The sequence below is a fragment of the Schistocerca nitens genome, chromosome 4 (genome assembly GCF_023898315.1).
Source record: "Schistocerca nitens isolate TAMUIC-IGC-003100 chromosome 4, iqSchNite1.1, whole genome shotgun sequence".
NCBI classification, from domain to species: domain Eukaryota; kingdom Metazoa; phylum Arthropoda; class Insecta; order Orthoptera; family Acrididae; genus Schistocerca; species Schistocerca nitens.
The window spans coordinates 178,846,576-178,859,589 of NC_064617.1; the positions used below are offsets into that span (position 1 = coordinate 178,846,576).

Genomic DNA, 13,014 nt, shown 5'->3' on the forward strand with positions numbered 1-13,014 from the left:
CTATTCACGACAGTATGCACCTTTCTCAACCTTATATTACACAACAATTTTTTCTGTATCACTATAAATTTATTACTAAGAAGAGGAACACTTACCATTTTTAGCAATATCTGCTTGGAAATTTTCGGGCGCTTTACAAACCGTGCCACACTTTTCACAATGCTGATGGATTACTACAGTTTTATTTACTATAAATGAAAATTCCTGTGTTCTGCAGCCTGACTTTAAATCTATCTCGTGTACAAGAAACCAGATACACCATTGAACCCATTTATTTGTGCAGCTCTTATTCAGTTTTCCAGGTTTCTTATACAAAACCAATTATTGCATCTATCAGTTTATTGCAAAATTCTTGCAAAAATGTGACAAAATATCATACAGTGAGAGTTGTCATCACAGCATTGAGGATTGGAAAAGGTGTTTCACAAAACCCTCTCTCTTTCTCTATTTTGAGAGTATTAGCTTTTTCAATTTTCATTTTGTTGCTGCCTCTGCGAGTCACCTGTTTCTCCTTCTATTATGCCTCCTAGTACCTCCCCACCCCAGTCTTGCCCCAACATCTGAATCCATTTCAAGTGCTACATGCCTTCCTTCTCTCTCGCTATTCCTTTCAGCATAAACAACCACTCACAAACAATTACTGTAACCATAGCTGCATGTAGGTATGTCTGAGTAATGTGTGTGTATGTGAGCTGCATGTGGGTTCGTCTGAGAAGAGTGTGTGTGTGAGAGAGAGAGAGAGAGAGAGAGAGAGAGAGAGAGAGAGAGAGAGAGAGAGAGAAAATTAGACAGGATTCTGCCTTATTCAAGACAACATTTTTTACTTATTATTAGCCAAACACTTTTCAACCCATTATAAATTACATTCAGTGAGAGTTTTGTTTATTTTCTTTCTTACATGATGCTATTAGCTGTGTATGCTGGTAGCTTAAAATCTACCATACATTCTACAGCTTGTCCTTTTTTATATTATGGTCTTCCTTCCTTTGTTTGTGACCCGTTGAAGCTCTTATTTCTTTTTCAGGTATCACTTCTTGCTATTAAACATGCATCTGATTATAATGTACCCACAAAGCACAAGGTTTTTGCTGCTGTTTCATGTGAAAAGGTGGCAGAAATTGTGTGCTTTGCTGATACATTGTAATCAAACACATGTGTAACAGCAAGAAATGACAACTGAAAATGAACTAAGTGCTTCAACAGGTTACAAACAAGAGAAGAAAGCTCACAACATAAAAAAAAAACCATGAAATGATGTAGAATGTAAGGCAGATATGAAGCTACTAGCATATACAACTAATAGTGCCATGCGAGAAAGAAAATAAAAATCCCACTGACGATAGCACATAAATTGTTGTAACATGTTTGGATAACAACAAAAATAAAAAATAGTGTCTTTCACAAAGTGGAATTCCTCACCAATATGTGACTGGTTGCCTTTCTTCTCCATTTTTGTGTATTGCAGTCTAAAATTAAGTTATCACTATAGTAACTTGGTTTAAGTGAAGCCTTCTACATATACTTCTACAGACATACTCCACAAATCTCCGCATGGTGCATAATGGAGGTTACCTTGTACCTCTACTAGTCATTTCCTTTCCCTTTTCACTTGCAAAGGGAAAAAATGACTGCTTGAATACCTCCATAAGAGCCCTATTTTCTCTTATATTATTCATGGTCCTTGCATGAAATGTACATTGATGGCAGTAGAATCATTCTGCAGTCAGTTTCAAATGCTGGCACTTTAAATTTTCACAATAGCATACTGTGAAAAGAAGTCATCTTCCATTCACGGATTCCCACTAGAGTTCATGAAGCATCTCCACAATACTTGCATTTAATCAACTGTACCAGTAACAAAACTAGCAGCCCGGATCTGAATTGCTTTTCTGTCTTCTTTCAATCCCACCTAGCAGGAATCCCAAACACTCGAGCACTACTCAAGAATTGGTTGCAGTATTCAATTTACAGTCTTCTTTACAGATGAACCGCATTTTCCTAAAATTCTCCCAATAAGCCAAATTCGACCATTCACCATGTCATTTCATATCTCTTTGCAACATTACACCTAGGTATTTAATTGACCTGACTTGTGTCGAGCAGTACGCTAGGGCTACTAATGCTATATTTGAACATTATGGCATTGTACTTCCTACAACTTTGCATTAACTTACATTTTTCTACATTTAGAGCCAGCAACCATTTATCGCCCCTACAACAAATTTTGTCCAAGACATCTTGTACCCTCCTGCAATCACTCAACAGAGACACCTTCCCATGCACTTCACAGCAAATTCAGCAAACAGCTGCATACTGCTGCACACCCTGTCTGTCAGATCATTTATGTACATCGAGAATAATAGTAATAGTGGTCCTAAAATACCTCCCTGGGGCACTCATGATGGTACCTTTACTCTGATGAAAACTCGCCATTGAGGACAACATACTGCATTCTATCACTTAAGAAGACTGAGTCACTCACAATCTGGAAACCTATTCTGTACATTTGTACTGTTGCTCTTCATCCATTATTCACAGGATATCGTGTGTGAAAGCAGCAAAATTAGTTTCACTCGAGCAATGCTTTCTAAAACAGCAATGCTGTTTTGTGGACAGAAGCTTATATGTCTCAGTGAAATTTGTTATATTCAAACCAAGAATATGTTCAACAATTTTGTAGGTCCATTATTTTACCCTTATTATGTACCAGTCACCTGCTCTCTTTGCCAGTTACTTAGAACTTTGCTCTGGGTGAGAGATTTACATTAAATTCAAGCTAAGTAAAGGGCTAATGCCATAGAGTACTCTCTGTAGAACCAAACTGAGAGTCCATGTGGATCTGACAAATTATTTGTTTCTACTTCTTCCAGTTGCTTCTCTAAACCAGGGATGCCCATTACTATGTCCTCCACACGGAGTCTGTACGATGGTCAAATGACGGTACGTTTGTGTGATCCTCCTGTGTAAATTATTTCTTAAACGCGAAATTTAAAACTTCAACTTTCCTTTTGCTATCTTCTATTGCTCGACCAGAGTAGTCAACGAGTGACTGAATAGAAGTCTTCAACCCATTTACTGATTTTACTTATGTTCAGAATTTTATTGGGTTCTTGGCAAGATCTTTTGCTAAGGTACAATGGCATTAGTTGGTCAAGATCTTTTGCTAAGGTACAATGGCATTAGTTGGTATATGCGTCGTGCATCGATCTTTTTACAGATGCACAAATCTCTAACTTCTGCCTGTCGTCATTTGCGCACTTTCTTTTGAATTGAGAATGCACAAGCTGTTGCTTCCTCAGAATTTTCTGAATTTTGTCTGTAAACCATGGAGGGTTATCCTTAACCCACTTACTTGACATACACTACTCCAGAACACAATTTACATCCTGTGTAAACTTTGCACATAATTCCTCCATATCTTTCATACTGGAACTAAATTATGTCCATTCAGTCTCTAAATTGAATCCAAACAACTTCTACACCAACTCACAATCAGACGGTCGCCTTTTAACCTAACCTACATCTACACTGATACTCTGCAAATCACACTCAAGTGCATAGCAGAGGCTTCATCGGACCACCTTCACAATAATTCCCTATTATTCCAATCTTGAACAGAGTGTGGAAAAAATGGACACCTATAGTTTTCCATGCAAATTCTGATTTCCCTTATTTTATTATAATGAACATTTCTCCCTATGTAGGTCAGCGTCAACGAAATATTTTTGCATTCGGAGGAAAAAATTGGTGATTGAAATTTCAGGAAAATATTCCACTGCAATGAAAAATGCCTTTTTTTTTAACAATGCCCACCCCAAATCCTGACACTCTTTCTCCTCTGTCGCAATAATACAAAACATGTTGCTCTTCTTTGAAATTCTTTGATGTACTCCATTAATCCTATAGTAAGGATGCCAGACCGGGCAGCAGTACTCCAAAACAGGACGGACAAATGTAGTGTAGGCAGTCTCTTTAGTAGATCTCTTGCATTTTCTAAGCATTCTGCCAACCAAACACAGTCTTTGGTGTGCCTTCCCCACATCATTTTCTGTGAGTTCTTTCCAATTTAAGTTGTTCATAATTGTAGTTACTTGGTATTTAAATGAATATAGGGCCTATAGATTTGACTGATGTATCGTGTAGGCTAAGCAAAGTTTGTCGAATTACTTTTAGCACTCATGTGGATCACCTCACACTTTTCATTATGTAGGGTCTACTGCCAATTGTTGCATCATACAGGTATCTTTTCTAAATCACTTTGCAATTTGTTTTGATCTTCTGATGACTTTACTCAACGATAAACAACAGCATAATCTGTCTCCTAAACCATTTATATACATAAGGAACAGCAGAGTGCCTGTAACACTACCTTGGGAATGCCAGAAATCACGTCTGTTTTACTCGATGACTTTCCATTAATTAATTCAAATTGAGGTCTCTCTGACAGGAAATCACAAACCCAGTCACATAACTGAGATGATATTCTAGAAGCAGGCAATTTCACTGCAAGCCGCTTGTGTGGTACAGTGTCAAAAGCCTTCTGGAAATATAGAAATACAGAATCAATTTGAAATACCTTGTCAATAGCACTCAATACTTCATGTGAGTAAAGAACTGGTTGTGTTTCACAAGAACAATGTTTTCTAACTCCGTGTTGACTGTGTGTCAATAGACCGTTCTCTTCAAGGTAATTCATAATGTTCAAACACAATATAAGTTCCTAAATCCTGCCGCATATTGACGTTAACGATATGAGCCTTTAATTTAGTGGATTATTCCTACTACCTTTATTGAATATTGGTGTGATCTATGCAACTTCCCAGCCTTTGGATATGGATCTTTCGTCAAGCAGTTGGTCATATATGATTAAGTACAGAGCTACTGCATCAGCATACTCTGAAAGGAACCCAACTGGTATATAGTTTGGGCCAGAAGACTTTCTTTTATTATGTGATTTAAGTTGCTTCGCTACTCCAAGGATATCTAGGCCTACATCTAAGTTACTTGTGCTGGCAGCTGTCCTTGATTCGAGGTTTGGAATACTTACTTCGTCTTTTTTGGTGGAAGAATTTTGGAAGGCTGTTTTTAGTAACTCTGCTGTGGTAGCACTGTCCTCGATAGTATTTCCATTGCTACTGCACAAAGAAGGCATTTATTGTGTTGTGCTGCTAACATACTTTACATATGACCAGAATCTCTTTGGATTTTCTGCCAGGTTTCAAGACAAATTTCACTGTAGAAACTATTATATGCATCTCGCACTAAATTTCTAGCTTCTGTAAAAGATTGACACTCTTGGAGATTTTGCATACATTTAAATTTTGCATGCTTCTTTCATTGTTTCTGCAACAGTGTTCTGTCCGATTTTGTGTACCAAGAAGGATCAGCTCTGTTGTTTGTTAATTTATTTGGCATAGATCTCTCAATTACTGTCAAAACTATTGCTTTGAATTAAAGCCATATCTGGTCTACACCTACATTGATAATGTGCAGTAAGGTGTCAAGTGAATTTTTATCTGCTATGCCTTGAGCTAGGACTATACTACAGATCAATCTGTCACCACAAACGACATTCCAAAAAAACAATATAGATGCAAAAAGACTGCCAATTTTCTGTTCTCTTTCTGTTTGCCCATGTCACAAATCTCAAGATCACAAGACGCAGCCAAGACACAGCACAAGACGCAGCCAAGATCTGGTAACGGTAGGTTCAGATAAAACATCCTAAGTGCCTTAAGTGCTCGTCTCATCTCTCTCCATGGGTTAACTGAAGCCTCTGATACTCATTATCAGCTTTGACTAAAAACATCATTAAAATGACAGATATAAACAACTCACTGTAATCCAATGAGTGCCATAATAAACAACATAACAAGAAATACAGGCCATAGTTACTCCAATGGTGACACATTTGCCAGGTTTACTAACTCGCAACCAAGCCGTAAGACAGACTTTGAGCCACACTACAGCTCAGTAACTCACTACAATTAAGATTTCATACCCCTAGACTTACACTACACTACAGATCAGTCTCATGCCATGATCCAGATTCTAAAAAATAATGCAGTTGCAAAACAAGTATTATCACTGATCTATTCTCTTATTACAAACTTCCAGCTTGCTGGAACAATTGCAGGTCAGCAACTTCTTTCAATCAGTACAATGGAAAACTAGACAAAAATTGCAAATTGCATTTTTATTTATTTACTTGATGACTAGTTTCAGGCCGGAATCCATTTTCAAATCATCCAGATAGACAAAATACCACCGGCAATGGAGGGTGAAGCTTTGACAATGCCAGCCACTGGTGCTGGCGAAACGTCAGAAAAATCATTCGATGAACGTCGGCCGAAGAACCCGAGACAGAAGCCAATAGGCAGTTTGTCAACAAGTGGCCACGAAAGCCTTAACAATTTTGTAAAATAGTATTTTCCAAAGTACAAGAACCATATATGCTGATACACCTGTATGCACTGTAACTGTTTATTTGCACTTCATAATACATATGTACTTATCTTGACATGGTTCTTGTATTTTGGGAAATACTGTTTTATCTGGATGATTCGAAAATGGATCCTGGCCCGAAACTGGTCAGCAAGCAAATGAAAAAAGTGAACTTTGCAACACTGGCTGGTTTTCTGTTGTACTGTTCTCTTTATGTGTGCACATGTACGATGTCTCACACTACATCATTATGTCAAGAGTTAATAGTATTGTCTATTATAGGTAGGTACAAATAACACTCTATGACCACAGCAACAGCTGACTTTGTAGCTAATGTAATTAAGGCATTAGATGAGCAACGAAGAGTCTGTACAGTTTTTCTTGATCTTTCAAAAGCACCTGATTATGAATGTCCCAATATACTTCTACACAAACTAAACTGTTATAGTGTCGAGGCAAAGCAAATGACATAATAATCATTTGTTGGAAATTTAGGAAAGTGTTTGGATGTAAGCATAAACAAACAACACTAGTGAAGTATGGTGTAGCTCAAAGATAAATTTTGGGATCCTTACTTTCATTATTTGTTTAAAAGATTTGTGATAATTCTTCAGCAAGGGAGATCCCATACTAAGATGCCAGTGAAACCAATTCTAGAGTATTGGTCCACTGTTCAAAGTCCCTATCATGTAGGTATCAAAATCAACACTGAACAAATTCAGTGGCATGCTGTTAGGATCATAACTGGTCATTCATAGCCCATACAAATGTGTAACAGAAATGCTTGGGAAGTTGAATGGGAATACTTGAAAGAAAGACAACATAGCTCTCCCAAGACACGTTAGGTAATTTTAGAGAACATGTAGGCTTATTTAAAGAAGAGAGTGTTACCATTGTATCTAATACATATACAACATGTGAAGTACGGTATAACAGATATTAGGGCATGAACAGAAACATACAGACGGTCAGTTTTCCCTCACTCAATATGCATCTGTAATAGGAAAAGAAACTGATAAACTGGTATTATATACCATCTGCTATGCATTGTACTGTGGTTTGCAGAGTATATATGTAAAAAACGTAGACGCCTTAAGCAACTAGTGAGACTGCACTAATGTATGCTGCCGACATCACACTCATAACAAAAAGCAACCTTGTAGAACTGCAAGCAAGAGCCCCTGCAAATTTTTGGGAGTCTAACAAATATTTTAGTGAGAACAATTCATTTGCAAATGCAAATAAGACAGCATACACATAAAGAAAATTGAACATGCTAATGACACCTGTCAAACTAGGTGATTCAGTTCTTGGGTGATTGGTAAACAATCAACAAAGTATACTCTACAAGAAGCAATAGCATATTTAAATGAGAAATACGTCTAGAGGAGTAAATACATACACTCAGTTAACAGTTTACTATGAGCCAGTCAACCTTCACTTATCACAGTGTGGCAAAATGCAGTAGCCTACATGTATAGATTAGTGAAGTTTCAGAACACACTGTTAGGTGTATTGGAAATCTAACTCCAAGATAATCTTACAGAAACAAATGCAGAAACTTAACAGCCTGCTACTCAGCATATAAATTTGCAACAATTATGCACTAGAAGACACATGGAGCTACTCAGTTAAAGGCAGGCATGATTACAATCCAAGAAATCATCTTAACGTGAAGCAAATTAATTGAGAAGTATCCTGCAATTGTTGGATGCATTTCATTCAATAAACTCAACACAGAATAAAATGCATAGAAAAGAAATCTGTAGTTAGAAAAAAATTGAGAGTTTACCATAGGCCTACTTAGTTTTATCTTGTCTATGTATAAAGTTCTACCAAGAAGCTAGTCATTAGAAAACGTCTGCATCAAATAATAAACGGTTAATATCTCTGTCCCTCCAGAAACTGGGAATTATATTCAATGTATGTAATTTTTCTTTTATAAAAATGAAGCTACTGCTAATGTTCTTTTTTCTATGCTGTTTGTACCTCTGGACACACACAGTTGCAGAAGTGAATCTGCCAAGGAGATGAATTATGAAGACGAATGAGTGAATTTGTGTAGGACTCCTATCTAGTACATGCTGGTTTTTCAGGATATGGCAAATGGCGTTTTATTATTAAACTTTCTGGCCAAATGCCCTTCCCAACAACACAGTCACCAAGGTAACCAAAGAGAGGGAAGTCGTGTGCTATCTTCACTGTGAATTGTGTAAACTACTTTCTGCGTGATAATGTATTATCTGAGGTGGAGTTTGCAGATCTACCCAGTATGTGCCTAAATAATCATGGTTAGCCAGCTAAAACCACACTTAGGCTGGACAATGTATAAGCTCACAATTGTTAATGTACAGTGTAAATTCAATACTAGTCTAGTTCACTGTCCTGTCTTGTAAGCTAGGACACTGCACTATATGAGGTGGTCAATAAAAGCATCCAACCACGAGTTAATTGTTTTCCATCTTGCTTAGGACCTGTTTATAAAATATTGGGCTGATTTTATGTACAGTCCAACACCCAAGAGTGATTTAATTACGTTTCAACTGTGACAGAATGGGTTTGTAGGAAGTTATATGTGTAAATACAAGAGATATAGTATATAACTGGACCACATACATCAATACATCATTAACCAAGAAAGCCAATGATAACAGTAGTAAAGAGCTAAAAATTTTGATGGTTATCAATAAGCGAAAGACACAGTAAAGATATAAACGTATTCTAACAGCAAAATATAAGATGACAGATAAAATGTCAATGTAGTATGCGTAGTGCTAAAGTTAGGCCTACCAGGGTAACTTAGACACTAAATGTTCTTTATCGTTAATGCTGATAGTCCTAACAAACATGCAGCGGAGCGTTCTGAAACTCAGGTGTACAACGACGCTTCTACATGCTGAATATTCAGCGATCGCGTGATTTTTCACAAATGACATGTAAAACGCAACGCGCTTCAAAACATCTGAAAAACTTTTACATCTGTTCCAAATGTTTGCGCTCAAATCAATGCCTTACTTCAACAACAATGTATTTTTTCTAACTGATTTTTGGCAGCCACTGGGCGTGTCCACTTTGTTATATTCCTAAAGCGCCTGATCCTGAACGTTCAGAATCGAATGTCTCCCGTCACTATAACTAATACACGCAAAAATCACACAATATACCTTTGGCGTCATTTTCAAACTTTGACGATTCGCTCCTGAATCGCACGTTGAAAGGATCTTTATGCCAAATGTACTGATGAGTATATTTATCTATTACTGACTGCACTTTGGCAACGCAGTCGCCTAATGCTGTTAGTCGGCTTTCTTCATTCGTGAAGTTTTCTTCCAAGTCATTTGAAAACAAATAATACTCCACATAATCTTCTTCTCTCACAGTTTCAAGCACACCTGCCATAACTAAACAAAAGCCTGTCTCGCACTGTATCCGGATCGATGTTCAGTTCATGTGACTGGGAGTGATGTAGCGCTGATCCACAATTTGTAATTTGAAATGATATGCCAAAATTCATGTGTACTTTTTCAAGCAGATTCCCAAAAGCTGTTTCGCGGAAAAGTAGGCGTAGTGCTAGTTATCAAGTGATCGTAGTAATGTCACAAACATGGCTTCTGCGAAAGTCCTTGACAGTAGATGGGTTCGTAGGTACCGTATATTTTTCGTAGCAGGCACTATTATTCTAGGCATCCAAGTCTTCCTCGCGTATAAGTTTTTTCCTGGTGATAATGATGTCAGTGAAAAACTTCAAGATCAAAGAGGTGTATCAGGAAAAGGGAGGGTAAACATAGAGGTTGGTACTATAGCTCATAATCCTTACTTTAAAAATTTAGTAAGATCTTGATACTTCTCTTTTATGGAAACTAGCGATAATTTAAAAACATTATCGAATAATGACTCCTAAATTAAATTGATACCTATGTTTGTAATGACAGGTATTACATGAAGATCCTAATGGTGCAGTTTCATCAAGGAGATTCAAGGAAAATTACTTAGTTGTAGATGATGAGGACAGCCCAAGCAATAGCAACCCTGTGAATGGCCTTTACAACAAACATAAAGTTCCTCCGGATAAATATGACGTAGCAGACAGCAGAAACCCTGCAGTTGCAGCAGAAAAAGTGCCTCAGCATTCACACAGTAGGAATAGGGTAATTCAATGGGGAAATCGGAGTAGCTTAAGACTGGAAGAATTAGATTTTGTACCTGTTTGTGATATAACAACCAAAGAAGCAATATCAGCAGTTCACCGAGCTAAGACACAACGATGTAAGCAGCAACTAGTGAACATTACGTGCCTTATACAGCAGGGGCAGCTGTACCCAGAACGTCTTTCTAGTTCTTGCCCATCACAAGGTGAGTTTCTTGTTCAGAATCCTGCTGTACATCTGGTTCTAACAAAAATATATATTATTTGTTGTAGGATGTGATGAACGTAGATTGTCATTATCAATTAGGTCTACTCTGGATGTAAATATGCACAGTATGTTATCCTTGTTTAATTAAAGTTTTAGTAGCGGTACATCATATTAAGACATGTTAAAACAAACATTATTATTTAGGTTTTACTGCTGGAAAATCCCTTGGATGTTACCGTGATGAAAAAACATTTCGGCTGCTATCTGGATATTATGCAAATTTTAAAACAACAAATTCTCCACAGTACTGCATCAATATGTGCCTTCAGTCTGGCTTTCCCTATGCTGGTGTACAGTACTCGTGAGTATTTTTTATTATACAACATTTTTATGTAAAGCTGGTACTCTTATGGGATTAGTAATAAAAAGCATTGATCTTGTGTAATGTATAGATAAGAAAATTTTGCAAAAGAAACAAACACAAACTAGCTGCATCATACAAATTCAACCACTAGAGTAATTTGCAGAAATGAGTTCTGGGTAACAGAGAGAATGTTGAGATGGCCTGGAAAAATGGGCTGGTTAAGCCACCATCTAAAAAGGACGTGACCACAACACCTTCTGATTACTGATCTGTTTGCCTTCTTGTGGCATTGTCCAATGCCTTAGAATATAGAGACCATAACTAGCTAGCAAACTGCTTAACTACAAACACCTACTTGACGAATACCAGTCAGGTCTCCGTAAATGTCACAGCACAACACCTGCCATAATAAAGGTAATGGATGGCCTGAAGCTTGCCATGGTGCATAAGAGGCAACTGCCATGTGCGTCTTATACTTCAGTATAGCCTTTGACACTGACATTCACAATTTACTTGCCAAACTTCACAGCCTACATTTGTCACCAAGTGCAGTGCACTGGTTTTGCTCATATCTGATATCTTGCCGGACATGCATTGTGTGTGGCACCATAAAGTCACAATGGAGGCAGGTAGTATCAGGTGTCCCCCTGGGATCGATATTAGGTCCTATATCCTTTTCGTTGTATTTCAGTTTGCTCTACTGCAAATACCACGTATATGCTGATGTCCTCCAGTTGTATCTAAGTGCAGTTAACCTGAAGACCGCTAAACCTCGGAAATACGGAAGCGTCCGATCCCGCCCGTCTGCTTTGACCCATGACGTCACAAATATGGCGGAAACAAAAACAAACTCACACACTTTCCACAAGAAGCCTAATGACACTAACGGGACAAGCGCGGGAAATGGGGTGTTTTGGGTGGGGGGCAAACTAAATATAAACAAATTTAGAAGCCTTGCGTAGCTACAATGTGTAAGTGAAGACAGCCATGCATGAATACCCACCCACCTCCCCAGGGGTCGTAACCCCTGCAACCCATAGAAGATAAAGATGCTTCAGTAGCTGATTAGTGTTTTTTGTCTTTTTTAAAAAAAAAATCTCACGGGATAGAATGAACAGATCAGAAAGATAAATATAATAAACTAAAACAGAAATTGGAGGAAACAGATAATTAAAATAAGTAATAAGTGTTTTTAAATTAAAAAAAAAAAATCTCACGAGATAGAACGAACAGATCAGAAAAGTAAATAAAATAAGATAAAACAGAACTGGAGACAGCCACACTCAAACCAAACTCCGCGCCGTCATGACGTCACACATGACAACACCCTTATGTCACGGGTCAAAGCCGACGCATGGGATCGGATGCTTCTGTCGACCCTAAACCTCAATACTGACCTGTATACACTATAAAAATGGGTACAAAATATAGGGTTAGAGCTCAATCCAGCCAAAACCCAAGCAGTACAGTTGGGTAGTCATTCTAGGCTCATTAGCCTGAAATGTCATGCATTCATACCATCTTTAATCCTTAATGGAATTAACATCAACTTCTCTCCTTTGTCAAAGAGGCTAGGAGTAATATTAGATGAAAGTCTAAATTAGGCTGAGCTTGTAACTGAAATATGCAAGAAGGCATGGGCATGCAGCTCTCCATGCTACTCTATCCTGTGCGAGCTTCTTCATCTCCCAGTACTGACTGCAACCTACATCCTTCTGAATCTGCTTAGTGTATTCATCTCTTGGTCTCTCTACGATTTTTACCCTCCACGCTGCCCTCCAATGCTAAAGTTGTGCCACAAAATCCTCTTCTCCCCAATTCTATTCAATACTTCATCATTAGTTATGTGAT

The 13,014-nt window shown here is 37.8% G+C and overlaps 2 protein-coding genes across 2 annotated transcripts in view; one reads left to right on the forward strand and one right to left on the reverse strand.

Moving 5' to 3' along the window:
- The window catches only part of LOC126253446 (protein ecdysoneless), a 104,940-nt gene extending 94,942 nt beyond the window's left edge, over positions 1–9,998 (reverse strand). Inside the window, exon 1 of the mRNA XM_049954792.1 lies at positions 9,609–9,998. Coding sequence (XP_049810749.1) covers positions 9,609–9,843 — 235 coding nt within the window. The 5' untranslated portion in view covers positions 9,844–9,998. The remainder of the gene's footprint in view (positions 1–9,608) is intronic.
- A 49-nt stretch (positions 9,999–10,047) lies between these two features.
- Positions 10,048–13,014, forward strand: part of LOC126253445 (xylosyltransferase oxt) — a 114,210-nt gene continuing 111,243 nt past the window's right edge. Inside the window, exons 1-3 of the mRNA XM_049954790.1 lie at positions 10,048–10,234; positions 10,377–10,797; positions 11,004–11,160. Coding sequence (XP_049810747.1) covers positions 10,049–10,234; positions 10,377–10,797; positions 11,004–11,160 — 764 coding nt within the window. The 5' untranslated portion in view covers position 10,048. The remainder of the gene's footprint in view (positions 10,235–10,376; positions 10,798–11,003; positions 11,161–13,014) is intronic.